Here is a 20,840-nt window from a genome sequence, read left to right as displayed (position 1 = left end):
GTATTTTTACAAACAAAAAAAAATAATTAGAAGAGTATATGAAGAAGAGTTTTATCTGTAGTAAAAACTTTTGTAACTTGTCTCTGGAAATCTGTTTATTGATGTCCTTTCAGCTTTACCATGCCTTTTTTCCCTAACTCAGTATTTCCCTTCTGAAAATTAAATCTTCTTTTACCTTGTTAAGTTTCCCGAGATCATCATAATGTCTGTGGAAAATGTAATATCAGAAGATTGAATTTGGTCTACAAATTAGTGTTTGCTTAAGTGAATTCAGCTCAGTTTTCTCTGAATGTTTGGCTTAAAGTGAACTCTCACAGTAGCAGTGGCTGTGCACGCGTGAATGTCCCATCTCCATTAAAAGGAAGAGCTTCTAAGACATATTTATTAATGCTTTCCATTTATATTATGTGCATCTTGTATACCTTCTCTCTTCTGTGCTGGATTTTTCTGAAGTCAGAGACCGAGTTTGTCAATACTTCTGTGATACCTGAACTTGCTCTTGAAGCAGAAAGCTGAGCCTATAGGCTGTGGTGGCCAGGCTTACTAGTGTCAAGCAATATCAGGTGTCTTTTCTACTGCCATATTTTTGAAGTATTTCTTTGCACTGAAGGGTAGCTATGTCTAAAATTTGCTTGAAAGGTCTAATGTGATTGCTGGATGAAAGTGTCATTCCGCTCTTCAAGCCTTCTAATAAAATAAATGAAAAGTAGGTTCAGAGCACAACTCCTGATACTGAAACAAGAAACATTTTACTGTTAAAGCAAAGAACAAAAAGGAACTGTATTAAACATCTCAATCCAGTGAAAGAGATATTTACAATATTAAAATTAGAACTGTACTTGCAACTTAGGTATTTACACTGTTAAAATTAGTACTAGATTTGCAATTCATGAAAGTTAAGCGAAAACAGCCAGCTAAGTGCTTCAAAAGAGGGCAAAATGCTAGCATTTTTGGTTGACGCACAATTTGGAGTAAGCCCAGAAGAAATGAGCTGGGAAGAGTTGCCTTTGTACTTCTGGAATTGAAACTATCCGTAAGAAAAAGCTGTATGAATCAAAGGGAGTCCAAGGGACAGGTGGCTCTGTAGTTAAACTTTGGTATTATGAAGAGATACATAGAATGGTGCAGTTTGCAAAATGTGTTTTGTTTTGTACTAATAATGTGCTTATACCCTGCTGTATTTTTAGCAGAATATGTCACTTGTTGGAAGTGCATGAGAATAGGACACTTTTTAAAAATATTTTTGTTTAGTTTTTATTCAGTCTGTTGGAAACAACCAAGTATTTAAAACAAAACTTGGAAATATCCCCGAATACTTGCAAGGTGTAATAATGGGATTTGTAGCCTTATTTCTTTGAAAATTTTTTTCCCTATTGACTAGTGGTCATTTGTGCAGTTGCACAAATAACATATAACAAATGACTCTGGAAGAATAGTTAATCAAGTTGTTGTCTCTTAATAGTTTAATTTGTAATTATTTCTTGATTTATTTCTTCATCTTTATAAGAAGACCTATAAAAGTTGAAAAACGTTAGGTGGTAGAAGCATAAAAAATCCGTTGTTATATTGTTATATTAAATCAGATTATTAACTCAGTGGAGCATCTGTTTTCAAGGCTTTGTAAACGTCAGGCTCTTGACACAGTTTGATAGTAGGCTCTAAAAACGGAGGATACCTGCCATAGCAGAACTGCTGCTAGGAGATACGCTCTGAAGCCGTGTTTAGTGCTTTTCAAAAATGCATGACTGAAATACACTGGCAGCTTTGTATTGCCTTCCTTGCTCCTTTGACTCCTGAGCTTTATGATGGAGTTGGCAAGTGGAGGAGTGTTAGTTTGCGTCAATCGTTGAATTTGTACAGTGAACTTCAGCAAAAGCAAATGGAGTCATTTTTCAGACCTCTCCAGGGAGTCATCCCTGTGTACAGTAACACTATCTGGTATTTTACTGAAACACTATCTAAGATTTATGAGACACTCAGCTAGTCTTTGACACTAGAAGAAATTCTAGGAGTCACAAAAATATGTGAAACTCTCCTTCCTATTTTAGTGCAACTGCCTTGAGAATACAATGCAGCAACTGTGCACTAAGGCATCATATCATGATACGACAGTTGAAAACCAGAGTGAAAAATGGTTTGTCTAATTCAGACTTGAAAGGAGGTTTAGGACGGGTAATATTCAATAACTGAATGTGATTAAATGAGGATTCTGTCTATGTCGAAACCAAGGCTTTAAGAGTACTTAAAGATTTCCATAACCCAGTAATACAATACAGTTTGTTCTTCTCTTTGTAGATGAAACAACACTTGGTTTTGAGTTTAAATGCACGTTTGACTGACGTGGTCAACATGAACTGAAACATGTAGTCTTTACTGTCCCTCCCTCAACTTGGGTATAATGCTTTTTATTCACAAAACATTATTGTGCATGACTGGGGGGGGTTGGCTTGTTTTTAGGATGTATAAGGGCCTTAATTATAACATCAGGCTAAACATCGCTGCTCTTGCAAGAAGTGACCTGTTCTGTGTTCTAGCCAAAACTCAGTACTTCCAGCTGCATGGGATCTTCCATAGCACTGGGAAATGGGTGTATGAAATCTGATCAGGATAAATCCCATGGTGGAATGACTGTAGGAACTCAAGTTTGAGCTCAGCTGTGCCGGCATTAGTGTACTTATCAGCTCTGCAGACTGTAATACGTGGTTCTTTCTAAAAATTGCATGGAATGTCTTTTCTATTTTAGGCCAAAGAGGCATAAATGATATGAAAAGTTGGGTTTATATACAGTTTTTTTTACCATGTTAACTTATCTAGATATTCCTGCATGAAAACCTTGAATTCAAGTGCTTCAAGTACACATCGTTATTCTAGATCGGAATTGGTGGAATGTAATTATTTTGTGAAAAGAGAAATGTTCTGATCTTGTGGGGAAAAATGCACATAGCATTAAATTTAGGTATACAAGTAAGTGTTAGTAGGATTGGGGTCCCAGGAAGGAGTTCCTGTCCAAAAGAAAAGTATGTAGTGCATAAGATTTAAGTTGGACAATGGAAAGTTGCTTTTAAGATGTAGTTTCATATTATGCCTGGCTTTGAATGTGAACTATTGTCAACAAGGGCAATCCCAACCTTTCCTAGTGTAGTATTGTGGAGTTTGTTAGTTAGTTTGGAGGGGCTAAAAGAATTCTGGGTCTGTTTGTCATGTGCTGAAGCATCTGCCAGTAAGTCAGCTGAGAAAAAAGAACATGCTACTTTCCTTTTACTTGCCCACAGACTTGAAACCTTTTCTTTCATGCTTATGTTCTTTCTTGTACCTCTCCATAGCAAGTCAGCAAATCAGAATACGTTATGTTAAAAGCTGTTTAAAAATTTTAGGTTTTTATTATATTCTTCTATCTTGACCAGTAAGCATGGCTAGAAATCTTTGGGTTTAAGACTCGCGTATTACTAGTGCTTAATTTAAATATGTTTTTATGAGGAGCTGAGAAATTGCCACATGTTGAGGAAGTTTTGGGCTCTTCTATTTTCTCATTTCCCTTATACCTCTAGAAGAAAGCAGAAGTCTTAAATTCTTAAATCTTTGTGCTGTGGATTCCTTTTTAGATTAAATCCTGAATTATATATAGAAGTTCATGGTCAGTGTGTTTTCTTATGAGTCCCTTTTCTTACAAATCCAGTATTTACATGCAGGATTTTTTTTGTTTTAGGAATTTGAGATATGGTTGTGATATTTGCTGAGCAGCTGCAGATTCTGCTTGGAAAATTTTACAGACATAATCTTCTGTTGGTTGGTTGTTTTGGGGATTGTTTTTGGAGGGTGCTGTTTCTTGGGGTTTGGGCTTTTGGGGTGTTTTTTTGTTTGTTTGGGGTTTTTTTTGTTTTTGTTTGGGTTTTTTTTTTTAGTTTTTCCAATTTTTAAATGTTGAAACAACTCACTACTATGCTGCTTTTGTTTAGGCAGTAATGTAATGGTACATCAGCAAGTGGTTCCTCTAGTGCAATGTGGAGCTCTGCTAAGGGCACTTTTTGACTTTTTAGCCGATTTCTCCAACTCTATTCAAAATGCAAGATGGTTAAGCTGTTATCCTAACCAAAAGTTCTGTTTCTGGAAACTTGAATTTACTGTCTTGTTTTAAATAAATATGTCATTTAACTTGTACTGTGGTTTGTGGCTATTCATCTGGGATAGGTAGGGAACACGTGTTTGTCATCATTAATGGAAATCTTAGTTACTTGCGCCTTTATAAATCCTTCGTAGTCAGCATTTCTATAAAGGTGATGAAAGAAGATATTTTCTCCTTCAAAGAAAAAGTTAGTGTTTGTAATTATCTTTGGAACGTGACTGTGTGCTTTTATAGAAAACTAGATAATGTCAGAATTTAGGTTAATATTTTTAGAAAAAGTCTGGAGTTTGTTATTGTTACAGATTATAAAATGGGGTCTACTAATTAGATTATATAAACTCAAAGAAAGAGTTTCTGATTCTTTTAGTCGGTCAGGTGGCCTCAAAAATTACCTACTGATTTGTTTACAAGAAGTCTGTCTCCTTCAGTTATATACATAGAACTAGGTGAAAAAAGAGCCAGCAGAAATGGAAAATGGTGTTTGTTAGGCAGTAAAATCTTGGTATAGAACAAAAGCAGTTGGGTTTAAACTCAGTTTTGTTTTAAAATATGAATTTTCATATCAAATTACTCAGGTTTTGAAGACCCGCAGTGTTGAGTTGCAGTCCGAGTTGCAAGAATAGCATGCAGGATAATGTTTCCTAGACTTGATAGTATTTATGTTTGAATGTATTATGTACCAAAATAGTAGTTCAACAAAAATACAGAGACCTGCCGGAACAACAGGAGGGCCACCTGACAAAGGCAGTGTTTACAGTAAAGGAATGGGATTTATGCATGGAGCATTGAGTTGTACAATGGAAAGATTAGTGGCTCTTGGATAATAACTGTTAGATTTGAGTCTTGAATGAAAGCTGAGTTGGTGTTACTACAATAATGGTGATGTAGAATGTTTTCCAGAATACTGTATGAAACCATTAGTGAGCATTGCACTGCAACAAAATTAACTGTAAGAAGGCCTTTCGATATCAGGATTAATAAAAGGATAGTTTGTGTCTTGTGAAAGGAGACATTCTTCATCCATTCTGAGAATTACTTTTGCAGCACAGAACACCTCTTAATGTTATGTTAAATAGATTAGATCAGTGATCTGTGTTTTTCTGTAATTGTTTAAATTCCTGGATCTTCAATTATTGTGCATGCATTAATATGCAAAGGAAGACTGTTTCTTTGTTGAAAATAAAAAAGAATTCAAAGAAAGGAAGTAACAGCGGGTAATTTCCCAAAATGTGGTGCAGAAGTCTTGAAACTCAGTATACGTTCCTGCGTAATATAGACCTTAGAAAACATCTGGATTGTTCAAGTATTTTTCATTTCTCTGATATGTTTCACTAAAATACTGCTTAGGGCTCTTGAGAAAATGGTAATGACCCTTTTGCATCTGGATCAAATTCTGTGGGGAAAAGACTCCCTGCTTACATTCTCCTTCTGTATACAGTCGCTTACGTAAATGTGCCGTGTAGGCCTAGTACAAATGATGTTTAAGTTCTTGAGCTTATTCATGCAAACAACCAGATGTGTAGTCAGATTTAAAACAGTTTTGAGACTTTGATATTTATATAGTCCCCATTACAATTCAATTTTGTACAGAACACACATTTGTAGAGGAAACAGAAATTTTAAGGAAATGCTACTAAAGAAACAATTGTATAGGTAAGAAATACAATCATACTGTACATGGAGGAAGGAAAGAGCACACTTTTGCATCCATAACTATTGCTTTAATTATGTGATCCCTTCTTGATGGTGCTTGAGTATATTGCATTCAAAAGTGTCAGGCTAATTGGGTTTTATAGCCCTTCCTGAAGAGTATATCACACCTGTAGGTATTTCTGAAAATGCCTAATAATTTGATCTTTTAATTATCTCATCCAAAGAAAACAGCAGAGCTGTATTAAGTCTAATATTTCAGGACAAAAGCCACAGGTGAAGTTGTTATACTGAAATTGATTTTTATTTTTTTTTTCACTGAACAAGGACTGTACGTGCTGTGTGCTGAACTGGGTGTTGAACAAAAAAGGGACATCAATTTTGACTTGAATTAAGCAACCTGATCTAGTGAAAGGTGTCCCTGCATATGGTGGCGATTGGACTAGATGATCTTTAAAGGTCCCTTCCAACTCAAACCATTCTATGATTAAGTAAAGCCATAGTAGTCATAACGGACACAAATCAAAGTAAAAAGTGTAATGGCAGAACATGTGCTGCATAGGCTGCAGTAAAGGTGGGCTGTGCTATGTTGGGGTAGTGGTTCCATCTGATGGCCTGGAAGGAGGCGGCACACCAGGGCTGGATGAGTTAGGCTTCCAGTGCAGCTGGTTTCCGTGTGATCTACCTGTAGCAGCTTCTCCTGTGCCCGGTCAGCTGGTATTGAGGGTGTGCGTGCGAGGATTGGGGTGTGGAAGGCAGAGTTACAGAGCAGTAAGTTACGCCGTCCTTGTTGGATACTGTGAAATGAGATGTTACTGAATGTAATGCAGGCTAGCTATAAGTAATGCAGCCGTGCGGCAAAGCAATGTATGTAAATCTGGCCAAAAATGCTCTTACTTTATTTGACAGGACTTAAGTATTAGTGCTAGAAGTTAAGCATTTAAATCCTTGCAGAAAGACCACAGAGAGTGCAGTTGTAAACGTACGTACAAAGAACAGTAGTTACCGAACTTTTGGTATTTCCACATTCAGCTCCATATTCTGTATTACACTACGTTAAACATAATCGTCTCCTATAAATACTGTTTTTATGTGCAAATCTGATGAAAAGTGCAAAGTCCTAAACGAACTTCATGTGTTTTGCTATTTGACCTAGTTTAAAATGCATTTAAGCCAAGTGAGTTGCATCTCTAGATCAGTGCTCTAAATTTAACATTATGTTTGCTAAACAATTAGAGCTTGTTTAGGCTTAATAATTAAATTTGATGCCATATTATCTTTAATTTGACAAGATTTTTGTGAAAGATGGTTTAAGTATGCATTAACTTTCTGAGCATTTCTTTGAATATTTTTTTCATGATTTTTTTAATTCCTGTGTCAAGAAAGGCCGCTGCAAATCCTAACTTAGATTTTCTTCTCTTAGATTGCAAAGAGCATGTCACAGAAGATGCAAAAACAGAATCCATCAGTGACACAGCTGACCTGGCTCTGCCACCTGAAATGCCGATTTTAATTGATTTCCATGCTTTAAAAGATATCCTGGGGCCACCCATGTATGAAATGGAGGTAACATCTTTATTTGTTTCTGCTTGACTGCTGTTTCTGTGTGGTTTGACTGGTTGCCTATTTTACTGCTATTGACTGAATTTATACAATATTAACTTTTTAAAAAACGTCCTAGTAACAGGATTGTGTTTCTTTGTGTTCCACCAAGCTTTTTTTTTCACCTAAAGAAGTTTTGGGTTTGTTTTAATTCAGGGTACATAAATAACGTAATGGTATGACTTTTTGTTAGCAAGGGTGCCTGCAGCAGTGCTTAAGAACGTGGTGATGTTTTTTCAGTTTATAATAACTTTGCTTTTGTTTGGGGGTTGTTTGGTCGTCTTGGGTAAGAAGCCAAAAGTAGAACCCAGGAATCCTGTCCCTGAGGCAGCTGTGTTAAGGACTGTCCCACATAGCTCCTTAAAGCCAGTCAGCATTGTTAAGTATTAAAACCACTTCAGTTTGCACCAGAAGTTCTCAGACATTCTTTAGATTAAAGTGCCTCTTAGCTGTTAAAAACATCTTATGATCGGTCAGTCACCTTCAGCTTCCTAGTACCAACTCTATTCCTCAGTAGGCGTATTGCAGAATTTTGTCTTTCGCCCGTCTGTATTTTTGCTACATTCTATGAAAATGCCATCGATCAAAGTAGTTTGTTAGACTGGGATTCTCTTTTCACCATTTACATTGCAGTTATTCTCTGCTTTACTTCAGGTGCAGGTGAACTGACCGAGTGTAAGTAGCATATATAACACTATGACAGGAAACCAGTTGCTGATGGAACGCTAAATTTTTCTGTCTTTATCCTGGAGCAAAGATCTGTAAACCAGTAAGTTCTGGAGAAAATAGAAAAGGGGGAAACTTCCAGAAGAGACAAAATTCTAACTTCTAAGAACTTTCCTGTGATAATTCCTCTCTCGTAGATGAGAGAGAACCAGACTCCAGTGAGATTTGGAGGATAAAAAGGGGACAAGATATGCAGGAGAAAATGAATGACTCAGTTTTTAGACCTGAACTGAGGTCTGTGGATGTGAAGATTTTATCATGGAAGAGATGCTTAATGAAAAACCAGAAATGAGGAAACAAATTGAAAGAAGACAGTGCTACTGGTTGTGTTAGAGGATGATGACAGTAGCAGTGGAAGCTGGGGGGAATGGGAGGCAAGGAAGATCAGGTGATCAAGAGACCTGACTCTCTTGGCTGAGGTTTTTTTCACATTGGTCATTTGACTTCTGATTTACTTCTTTTTACTTTCAGAAATCAGGAGAGATTGCTCTTTAGGCAAATGATTTTATTGTAAGCAACTTACGTCCTTTCTTTTCATCCCTCAGAAGCTGCTGTGCCCAACAATAAAATCACACGAGACTCTTTAAAGCCTTTTTAATTGAGAAGGTAGCGTGGATGTACTTTAGCTTGATTTGGAATGACCAGTCAGCAGACTGTTTGTAATACTCCTATGGAAATTTTTACTAGTCTGTCTTTTCTTTCTCTCACTACCTGACTTTTAGAAACAATTTCTGAAAAATAGCCTGTGGGGTTGTTTTGGTGTTGTTTTTTTTTTCCAAAGAAATCTTTGGAGCTAAAGCGCTGCAGGATCATTTGGCTTTTTAGTGCTTGAATTGCAGAAGCACATAAAGCCATTGTAGTAAATTGAACATAATATTCAAGCCAGTATTCTGATTTCTACAGACGGCATTGATTAGTTTCATAAAGGTGCTAGAAAATAAATTGAATTTTGTGAATTTGTACAAAAGTTCTGGCCACTTGCAACTATACTCCCAGCTCCCAGTCAAGAATAGAGTTCATTCAGATAAATATGAACTTACTACACTTTTTAAAAATTAGATTGTACGCCAAGAAATATGCTAATATATGAGGTTCCTTAGATGTTCTACATAGTTTTGAACTTTTTCTGGAGTTGATTATTCATTTAAATTTGGTAGCGTGGCTGTGTTAACAAATAATTTCTGCTAGTTTGTCCTTTTTCTACATGAGTAAGTAGTGCAAGTTAAATTTTTTTAAAGTGTGCTTCTTAATTCCAAGTATACAAATACGTTAGTGCTGGGTTGGGGTTTTTTTGCATAAACAGTTGCCATGAATAGGCATATAAGGATTTCATGGACCTGCTGGCCTATATAAGCTGCAATAAGACTGACTGAAGCTTTTGACCTGTGTATCAAAGGTTTTTTAAACGTTTCCATATTTAGCAGGCAAATTAAGTAGTGCATAAATAGAACTAGAGATGAATCCACACAGCATCAGTTCCCTGAGCAACTCAGGATTTATTTTCATGTACTATTTGCTGTATTTGTCAATGAGTAAATACTTCTCAGTACACGCTTTATGAATTTTTCGATGTAAATTGCCCAGACAGCCACACAACTCCTGTTTTAATGAATTTTCCCAGCTGACCTTTGAATTTTCTTAAGTACCCCCAAGATTCTTTCAGATGAAGAGCGTAGCTTCTGTCTCAATGGCAGTCATTTCACATTGGCTGCTGGTGGTTTTTTCTGGTTTTGTAGTCTGCAGTCTCTCTCTAGCCTTTAAAGCTTCACCTTTGACCTGCATTTTGCCATTTATAATTAGTTGAAAGAAAGATACAATGGAGGCAGCCACCGTGTCAGTACTTGGTGACACTGAGCAAATAGAACTGAAAACGTGGCATGACTTGATTGATCTGTTGTCCTTCAGGGAATACCTTAAACTAAGTGATCCATCTTTCACCTTTTCAGTGCACGGCTTGTATATTTTCTGCAGAGGTCTTCCAGCAGAAAGCCATGACAGAATACTCAGCTCATACTTGTAGGATTAATTCATTTACCACAAATAAATAATCTTATTCGTCACCCCACAGAACAAATGTTGGAATAAATCACATAGTAAGGCTTTGGAAGAATAATCTTGACAGTAGTTTAAAGTGTAGAAGATTTAATGAAATGTTTCAGCACAGCACGTTTCTGGGGGAAAGGCTTTATAACATATCCAGAGTGTTTATAATGAAGTATTTATCTTTTGACTTGGATTTTAGATTTATTTTTTTTTCCTTCAACCCTTAATTCTGCCCAGTTAACAAAGCACTATTGGCACCACAAGCAAGCCTGTCAGAATTAGTCTGCATCCTCATAACGAGAGTGAAGTTGAAGTGACACGAAAGTGCAGATGCCATAAAAGAGTAGCTCTATTTCATGGGACATACAAAATTCTAACGAAGGAACAAATTAGGTTGTCTTTTATAAGCAAAACCCGTACAAAACACAGGTTTAGATAGGCATTTTTATCTAAGAAATATCAGTCTTGTGATATGTCTGGGAAATCCTCTTCCCTTAAAGGGGAGCTGCAGTTACATATTTCGCCTGCAGTGGTTTGCTAGGGAATGAATCAGAAGAGCAGACAAGAAGAAAGGTTTGTACAGTCAGGTTGGGATAACAAAGATGCTAAAGGCCAGCAAGTAACTTAGGACTGGTTCTCAGCTTCCAGTTACTAATCAGTGACTTAATAGCTTTTTATCAATTGTGCTGACTTACAAAGTAACTCCAAATCTGCAGATTTGCAGATGATGTCTCTTTTCCTTTATATTGGAATAACATTAAATATTTTTAAATAAATGATTGCGTTAAATGTTAATACTTGAATTTTGAGGTGTCCAGGCAGCTAAAATATATCTGACAATACATTCATCTACTCAGATTACAGCTAAATCATAGCTGGGTTAGTCCCATCTACAAAAATTATCAAAAAACCAAGACTGTTTGTTTAGATCAGTGCCTCCTTCTTCTGTCATGTGACATACATGACCAGTCATCAGCTGATTCTAATGGTCAGTTTTAATTGAAATTGTTTAAAAAGTGTAAGTAAAGATTGTTTCCTATTTAAATTCCTCTGAGTTTTTGTGTAAGTAAATTAGTCAGAGGTAGAAGGAGCGATTGAATGTTGTGGAGCTCACTGTAACACTTCATAGGTATGTTTAATGTAATATAACGTACTTCCCCTCTAAGTGTTGTATGGGGTTTTGTGTGTGCATGTGGTGTTAGGGATTTTCAAGGGTCTTGTCTGAAGACAGCTATCAAAGCTGCCAGAGCGTTTTCTATACATGAGCTTGTCAACACGCATCAGTTAACATTCAGGTGAGGAGGTTGCAGTAGTAGTACAGTCTCTAGTAGTACAGCAAGAGAAGTTGCTGGGCTCTGAGGCTGCCAGTTAGTGTGAAGAATGATGGTTGAAAGGTGATTAACACTTACTACACACCTAGTTTCTCTTACCAGATCTCAACTTACTTGCGAAAGTAGGAGGAGGTACCTACCTAGTCTGGGGATAGAGGAAGGAGTTTGTACTGAGGTGAGATAAAAGATGAGTCTCTAGAACTATTTGGGTTTTGATCTTCAATTATGTTGCTGTTTTCTGCCCCTGAGCTCTCAAATGGTGGAATTAGTCTGTAAACTGTTCTGAATTGATGTACAGTTAGAACCAGTGCCAACATCAGTCCAAAAAAAGGAAAACAAAAAAAACCCAAACCAACAAACTTTGTTGATGACCACTTTGGGATGGGTGAGGGTATGGACAGTTACTTTTGTTCCTTATACCTGAAATGTTTGAAACCATGCCAGGCTGCCAAAAGACACGATTGTCTCAAGTGGTATTGAATTTCAGTCTAACCAAGATGAATTGATTTTGTTAACCTGAATTACTAAGCAATTACTAAGCTAATCAGAGTAAGTCACTGTAACTAACAAAATAGAGGGAATGGATATAGAAACTTACATTAACAAAAATGGAAATGCTTGATAAGATGAAGTATTTTGATACCATAAAAGTGAAACACTGTATTTCGTGCAGTTTTCTTAAATGCTAGCAAAAGAAGCAGGCATTCTAGCTAAATTATGCCAGTAATAGCAAATAGCATGATGTCATTCAAAATAAGGAGATAACTGAGAGCCATAAGAGAACAAAGGAGAGGGGCTGTGTGGCTTCCTTTGCTTTACTGTCAGATAAGTAGAGTTAGTAACTGACCTGGTTGTCAGCTCGATCCAGGCTGATCCGTAGCACCAGACCCACTGGCCTCTGCTGCTTGTCCCTCCCCACAGCTGGAGTCTTGCTTGCGCCAGGAGCTCCTGTATCAGCATAGCTCTGCTATACTCAGACTTGGGCTAATTTCCCTCAAACCAAGAAACGGTGATCCTGAGCAAGGGTCACATTTGAAAACTTAGTCATCAAACTTAGAAGACAGTGCTCGATAGTTTAGTATAGCGTTTGGCAAAGCATATAATTCAAAATCAGAAATTCTAACAAGAAGCACGTATGTTTCATTTCGCTTTGTAGGACTTCAAGTGCTTTTTTTTTTTTTTGCTTCACCAATTCTCTTGCATGAGCAAATTGTTCCTGTCATGTATCTGAGTTGCGTACAGCTACAAGTAGCACAACTTGTATGTTTGTAAATGAGCTCTTTTTTTTCAAACGTGCATCTCTTTTTGGCCAGTAACCAGAGGTACCAGCTGTAGAGTGAATAGTTGTTCACTCTTACTGCATAAAGGGAGTTGTTTTCTATTTGTGAAGGAAGAAGGAGAAAACTGAGCACTAATAATTTTACAGTCTTGATTTTGATTCTTTTATGATGGGGATGGATTTCAGCCTAATGCTGAAATGTTAATGTTTGGCTCCTATTTAGAAGGAGAGTTCTTGTTCTGGTAATCCCATGGAAGGCTATATTGTTCTGCTGCTTGACTTCTAGAGCTTTAGGGCCGTGTACTACTTGGGGACTTGCAGCAGCATTTCTCGTGGACTTTCAGAGGGCATTTTAGTAAGGGACTAGAATACGTAATAACTTACTATCTTTGGAGCGCACAAGTGGAAGTGTTCCTAATACAGCCAGCTCACAGCAGGGCCGTACACATGTTTCTGTCTCCAGACCTAAGGTGCACGGCTATACAGATGTGTCTGATCTTGCAGCTGGGCTGATGGTTAAAAGCAAGTCAACTTTGTGTATACAAAGCTTTGCCTTTTCAGTGTCTATACAAAGTCTGATTGGTTTACTTCACTGCTGACTCTTAGAAGGAAGCAAAATGAAAGCATTAAGATTAAGGCGAGTTGTGCAGAGCAGAATGAGTTGGTGCTAGAAGAAAAAAACCCGCTATGTTGATCTGGAATTGCAAGTAGTAAAATGGAATGTTAAATGTGCTTAGAAGTGACACGTAGCTAGAAATGCAGATTTCGGAATTTGAATTCTTTCACTATGGTTCTGTTGTGAGGCTCCTTTGACTTGTTTTCTATCCAAGAAATGAAACATTTCTTTAAATTCTCTAAACAGTTTAATGAAGAATTCATCCCTTTCAGGAATGAATCGAATTAACTTTCAATTCTGCATTTCAGTAATTATTTTAAAAGGGGCCTATCGCTTTATTTTACAAGGGAGTATTTGTCTTTTGCTCTAGGTGCTGCCTGACACAGTAAAAATTCGTCCATTTTCTTTTCTGCCTTGTAATAAATATATAATTTAGTAGTTCAGAATGTGCTGATTAGCTGTATGATCTCTCATCGGGGTTTCTTCAACTCCTTGAAGCTCAGGAAAACAAAAGGACTTTCTGTATATTCTAAAAGAATCTCTCAGACAAAGGGGGATGGGGGGTGGGATCAAAACCTGGAACTTTCATGGAAAACATCCTGCCTCTCTTTCCTTCTCTTAACACAGGAGATTGGGGTTCAGAGACCTCCATTCCTCTCATCAGTAACGGGCCACAGGCAGACTTTAGTTCAGGCAATGAAACCACCTTTAAAAGGCTTTTAGGTAACACTCAGGAGCAAAACTGGCTTTTTCATAATAGTAACCAAGTCAGGGCAAATACACCTCTAGCAGATGGATTAAGTCATACAAGCATTCAGTCAGGATTGACTAAATACCTGAAGTCCTTTGAAGTGAAGAGAAAGATTCTCATTGAACTTTTGGGGGTGGGGAAGGTTTCAAGAATGAAATACCCAGATGTTTGCCATTGCCTTAAGCTAAGCAGCCACATACAGCTCCTATTCTGTAATCAACGTTTACACATCATGCAGAATTATGGCTGCATTAAAAAAAAAGAGAGACACTTGGGCTTAACTTTTGTATTTTAATGGGTACAGTTGTTTTGAAGACGACTATCAAATTGCTTTTGCGACAGTGTTACTACAACTATTTCCTAAACTGTTTCCTGTGTTCTTTTTCTTCAGGTGTCTGAACGCTTAAGTCAGCCAGGAGTAGCCATAGGCCTGGCTTGGACGCCCTTAGGGGGAGAGATCATGTTCGTAGAAGCTAGTCGCATGGATGGAGAAGGTCAGCTTACTTTGACTGGTCAGCTCGGAGATGTTATGAAGGAGTCGGCGCATCTTGCAATTAGCTGGTTGCGCAGCAATGCAAAGAGATACCAGCTAACCAACGGTAGGTTGGGGAAAAAATGACAAACAATGCATCGCTGTATTGCATCGTAGAGATTGTATGCATCCATTGGCCTTTTACTGCTGGCATGCACAGAAAGGAAGCATTAATACTGCGTGGAAATTAAACGTTCTAAAACTTGATATTTTTCAATAATTCAGCAGGTTGTAACATTGCTGAGTAACAGTGGAAGTTACACTCATTGTGGAATGCAGTAAGTGTTGCCTTAAGAGAAAGGGCTTTCCAGTAATCAATCAGTGCTACACTGACGATCACATCAGCACTAGAGTTGCTTTTTGTAGTTCTTTCCCTGGTCTCTGCCAGGCGGAGGTTGTTGGTGGCCTGGCAAACGGGTCACTGCAGGCGGAACCCCAGTTGTCACTGCAGATTCCCCTGCCCTGGCCAGTCCCTCCCTGCAGCAGCCTGGCAGGCTGCGGGCAGCCTCTGTGCCAGGGTGCCGCTGCTTAGTCGTGGCAGACGCTGCCTCTTCCTTGGTTTTACATTCAAGCTTTCCAGCAGTACTTTGGGGATGTGGATACAGCTACGCAAGTCTGTAGTTTTCCTCTAGTGTTAAGACACAGTTTCTGTTAAATGGACGTTTGGTAGTCTAATTTTTAATATTTTGAGAATTAGTTGGGTTTTTAAGGCAGCCGTTGAACTGCAGTCCAATAGGACTTCAGCCAAGAAACTTTTAACTCTTGCTTTTTGTTTGAACCTCCCCAGAGTTCTGGAAATGTGCTTTCCAGTTTGATCATCTGCTGAATAGTCAAATAATTGTCTGGTATCTGTCATTATTTATGGTAATTTAGATAGGTTAAAAACCCTCAATTGAATCAATGTATGAAATGCTGCTGGCATTAACTGCATGCACGTTTAATACCTAGTTTTACCTTTCGTGTCCTACAGGTTAAATAAGGTGCAAAGATGTAAATGGGAGATTTACTTTATAATACTGGTTAATACTGGGTTTCTGCAGAATGCTGGTTTTGTGGTATGCTCTTTGAAAAGTGACATTTATGGTTTGGGACATTAAAAAAACCCCTAAAAACTCTGTGTAGAAATTCCTTGGTTTCTACATTCATCCCTACTCTGAATTTCCCAACACATGCAAATGGGGAGCTTATTGGTTAACTTGTTACGGTTTTGCCTAGGAACCTGGATGTAGGAAAGCGTGTTGGGTTTTCTTTTTCTTTGTTTTTCTAGGGCCTCTGCAACAGTGTTGTTTTTTCAGCCTACTGTTGAAAAATAGCGCAAAGACTTTTAGTTCTCTGGTGGGCTTTTAGAATAAAGACCAGGAACAAAATGGGGTTAGATTTTTCACATTCAAACCATTCTTTTTTTCCCCTTAAGCTTCTGGAAGTTTTGATCTCCTTGACAACACTGACATCCATCTGCACTTCCCAGCTGGAGCTGTCACAAAAGATGGACCATCTGCTGGTGTTACCATAGTAACCTGTCTTGCTTCACTCTTCAGTGGGCGGCTGGTGTGTTCAGATGTAGCCATGACAGGAGAAATTACACTAAGAGGCCTTGTTCTTCCAGTAAGCATCATTTGAGAAAAGAGCTAAGTTGTATTAATTCGCTATATTCTGGATATAAAATCTGTTTATAGCCGTTTACAAAAGCACGGTCTTGCTGGATCATTCCTTAGCAGCGAGCCAGTCTCTTCTGCTGCAGTTGGAAGAGGCTGGGGGACACCAGCCTGCTGTAGCGCTCTACCGCTCCCTCTGCTTTGCATTTAATAAGAACATTAGCAGGGAAACACCGGTTGCAGGGAAAGCACATTAAAATGTCTCGTTAGAAAGGAAACCTAGACGTCTTAAAATTCAAGATGGTTCCAAAAACTGACTGCAATTTCTGAACGTGCTTCCTCAAACTATTATTACAGAAGTAGCCCCAGTTTCTTTGAAAAGGTGTTTCTTAAAGCTCTGATGGTAATTGCATTAGGTTACTCTTGAAGCCATCTCTAGACATGTGTTTTTAGATTCTTCATAAACGTTGTTCCTTGTATATAGTTCAGCTGAACAGTGTTCCCATGAAGCTTCTTCAAAGCATGAGGGCAAAGGGAAGTTTTCAAACAAATACAGTTTTAGTTTTAGGTGTCAAACGGAGCCTGGCATAAGTGATTAAGCAGGCATGCGAGTTTTATCATCTCGTGCCAAACGATGGACAAAGGAAGGATGAAGCTGGAAAACAGTATTTTGTTTCGTGCAGCAGAAGATAACAGGATAAGGTAGCAGACTAGAAGGCCCTCAGGAACAGCATTCTGGTGGCAGACTGACAAGATTGCCTGTTGTTCAGGGCTCTAGTGAAAAAATAAACACTGCATTAACTGTGATCTGGTGCGAGTTTGCATAGCTTTCCAAGTAAGTTGCCTTTGTTGCACCAGTGACCAAATTTTGCCTGTTGTTCAAGGGGGGTGTAAAACTTCAGTATCTGTAAATAGTAAAGCAGGTTGGCCGCCTTCTGAACGGTGTCCACCCCTACTGTTGTTAGTAACTTCATTCACGTGAATATGCCATTAAGGGCATCTGCTGGCTGAAGCCAAGCCACGTGCTACGTAGCGTTGTCCAGACAGCGATCACCGTGAGGACTCGCTGTTCACTACCCCAGCAGCCTGTTTTGCTCTCTGTGCTGTACTACAAGGCTTTCCTTTCCTCTACAGCATTGCAAAATTACAAGTTTCTTCTGTGAGATGGTCTTTAAACAGTGTTAGACAAGAGTTCAAGGGGAAGAAGCTACAGCTGGGACAAAGAAAAACTGATTTAAACCCCCTTTTGACATCTCATTGCAAGCTCCAGCAGGTGGCTATCGAAGGGGTGCCTGTTTTTGTAGCACAAAGGCCCCTTTGCCGGTTTGGAGTACAGGTTTGCTTTTCTGTGCTTTTTCTGTTGTACAACTCCCCCTAAACATAAAGCTGCCATTACCTTGAAAATCTGCTGTAATATAGGAGCAGGATTTCAGCATGCCGTATGAAAAAACGGAGTCGAGGCCATCTTTCTTGGAAAAAAAAGTCCTGAAAAGTAATGACTTTTCCACTATTGATATCCTTGTACCTGCAATAAAACATTAATTTATAATGTTTTAATTTTTTCCTCATGTTATAACTGTTACAGAAAAGGTACTGTAGCATATTAACATATTTCCCTCGTTAAGTATATAATGAGCTAAAACTACTGCTGCATTTTTAATTGCTTTCCTAAATGACTGGGGGAGGGAGAACCTTTCATTAAAATTTAACTCCTGATCTGATTTGTTACAATAATTGCTTTATCAGATTAGTGTCATGGATTTCTTACATCTATTTCTTCTCCTTATTAGGTTGGGGGAATTAAAGACAAAGTCCTGGCGGCACACCGAGCTGGACTGAAGAGAATTATCATTCCTCAACGCAATGAAAAAGATCTGGAAGAAATTGCTGTGAACGTACGGCAAGATTTGACGTTTGTTATGGCAAGCTGTCTGGATGAAGTTCTTAATGCAGCTTTTGATGGAGGATTTGCAGTTAAACCCAGAGTTGAGCGTTTGAATAGTAAACTGTGAGCAGACAGGCCAAGGTGATGTCCGTGTCAAATTTAATAGAGATCAGTAACTATCAGCTATATACATATCAAGTATAACTATGAGCTAAACTTGATTGTTTCAATGTGGGTGTAAACGCAATCAAAATAAAAATATTACTTCAGCAGTTAACACCCTGAAACCCCATTTTATGGGCATTTGCTGCTTTTTACTACTATCAGCAAAGATTCTTGAAAAAAATACTCATTGCCTGATAGATTCAAGCATGAGAAAGCTGAAGCTGTTGAGAAACAATTCCTTAGCTTATCTGGCATATATGTATGTAAATGTCAGCAGCTGATTACATCTTTAAAGAGGACACACCCACAAACAGGGAATAATACGCAATTCTGTGACCTATATTCAGAGAACGCAAATTGCAGCAAACACAGCAAGTCTAATAGATGGGGTTGTTACCGAAAAGCAAACTGATTTAGCGCAAGAGTCTACTTATTTAAGAAAAAATATACTAAGGAGCAGTAGCATCACAGGAAAAATAAGGTTTTTGAAATCTAAAAAATATGCTTAAGGGATTTGAACACAGAAGCGATACGGTCTAAATTAAGTTAGTAGGTCCTTTCAGCACTCGCTGCTAGTTTGCAGCAAGGTCAACGCAGACGTCATTTTTCAAACCTACATACAGGAAGCAACTCAAGAAGAACTGACACATACCAATTCTTGCGTTGGGAGGGAGTAATGCACTAAAGATTGCATATGCACAGTTGTACTTACAGCAACTTGAAGACTTTATGAAAAAGCCTGGTAACATTTTGAAGGGACAGAGTACACATCCTTCATTCTTACCGGACACAAACCATCTTGAGTCTGGGATGCCTATGTTCAGAGTTTAGCCTATAAAATTAAATCCATTTAAACAATGCCAACAAAATACTGGATCATTAAGTTGCATTAGGTACTGCAAATAATTTAAGGTTTAGAAAGTCTGCCAGTATCCCATCTCAGTTGATTGCTTTGTCTCTTATCTTCCCTTGAATATTAATTTAAATTTCTATTAAATAGAAATTTAAAACTTATGTAATGTAAGATCTGTGAGCTTTCCGTTATTGTATACTAGGGTCAACCACAACAGAAAACCCAGTATGTTACATTCTCTTCTTGCTTATTAGTTCTGAAACAAACCCAAGTGCGCTTATGAAATGCAAACTGAATCAGTGACAAAAGCCTGTTGTAGAAGCAGACTATAAATCAAAAGTAATAGTTGCTTTCATTTCTATAGATAGAAAGCTGATTTACCTGGAACATAATAGCGCTGATAGTAATAAATTCAGTGGGTATTTCTGCACCTGATTTACAAAAGATTTCTTCATCTAATAAAAGGATAAAAATAAAACCCTCTCTTGTTTCACTATTTAAAGAATTCTACTCTTAGTCATTCACTAGCTGAGTTCCAAGGGCAAGAGGCAATAAACAGAGCATCTCCGAATGCTTTCTGCCTTACAAAATGCTTGAACACAAAAAATGTGAAGGAAGTAGACAATCTGTAAAACACCAGAAAGGTACGATAACTCATGTCCTGCTTTGCTTTTAATCAAAACCGGGGGGGGTGGGGGGGGGGAGGAATTCTTTACCAAACTTAATGCAGACCAAATAACAATCCTGCACTACTTTGCACTAGTGAGAAAACAAACGTGCATGGAATTCCAGGGCAGTCTGTTTATACACGTACAAAAAACCTGCATTTTTTTGAAAGATGGTAACTACTGTTAAAAATAAAAAAAAAAGGTTCCATGACGATTTCACTACAGAAGAACAGGGAGTTGCTCTCAAGAAAAGTTAAGCAATGACTTTGTCTGCCACACCACTCCAACTCGCAGGCCTCGTCCCCACAGACTCTATCTGAAAGGTGAGGGCTTTAATGCACCTCTGAAGATATTAATAGGCATTTACTTACTTACAGCTTTTCATGTTCCTGCTTGCAGAGCTGTCTCGGTCATGCTACTTTGTTGAGATTTTTAAAATAAAACTGACGCATTACCCATTATCCCAGATAGCTATAGGTAGACACACTTCAGTGCCTTTTCTTTTGCTTTCACTGAAGGCTGTAAGAAGAATAACACTCTGGGCAGCAGCGAGCTAGAACAGCAAAGAACTTTTAAAGTCATTTCAATACACTAGGGATCATTCTGCTTTGCAACTGACAGTTAAACGGACCCGATATGAAAGGCGTCCCTCAGAATATACTATAAGATAAGTAAGCTTATCATAGGTAAAAAAAGTGGTAGCTCCTTTCCTCTATCCACGCTATAAATTGCTACAGATAATCACTGTCCCACTAGCGCAAGTCATGCTTTAATCACAGGCACTTTGAAAAGATACTGGAAGTACAGCAGTATAGGTAGCAATACAAAACAGTTCACCTGCTTGAATTTTAAAGCACCACTGCAAACAAGAACTAGCAAGAAATGTCAGAACAGAACCCAAATATTAACGTCTGCATTTGTCAGACATTTTCCTCTTACAGCTTTTTTTTTTTTTAAAGGTCAACCAAAAAGACAACGGAGGTAGTACTAGTGGACAAATGCAAGATCTACTGCATTTAAT

General features: G+C 38.1%; 1 protein-coding gene across 1 annotated transcript in view; it reads left to right on the top strand.

Annotated features, from left to right (window-relative positions):
• LONP2 (lon peptidase 2, peroxisomal) overlaps positions 1-18,828 on the top strand; it is a 44,851-nt gene extending 26,023 nt beyond the window's left edge. The window contains exons 12-15 of the mRNA XM_009885083.1: positions 7,197-7,339; positions 14,513-14,720; positions 16,068-16,258; positions 18,039-18,828. Coding sequence (XP_009883385.1) covers positions 7,197-7,339; positions 14,513-14,720; positions 16,068-16,258; positions 18,039-18,260 — 764 coding nt within the window. The 3' untranslated portion in view covers positions 18,261-18,828. The remainder of the gene's footprint in view (positions 1-7,196; positions 7,340-14,512; positions 14,721-16,067; positions 16,259-18,038) is intronic.
• Positions 18,829-20,840: the final 2,012 nt, after the last annotated feature.

The sequence above is a fragment of the Charadrius vociferus genome, unplaced genomic scaffold (genome assembly GCF_000708025.1).
Source record: "Charadrius vociferus isolate BGI_N301 unplaced genomic scaffold, ASM70802v2 scaffold475, whole genome shotgun sequence".
NCBI lineage: Eukaryota > Metazoa > Chordata > Aves > Charadriiformes > Charadriidae > Charadrius > Charadrius vociferus.
The sequence above is the reverse complement of the archived record's forward strand: the minus strand, read 5'-3'. Positions and strand labels throughout refer to the sequence as shown.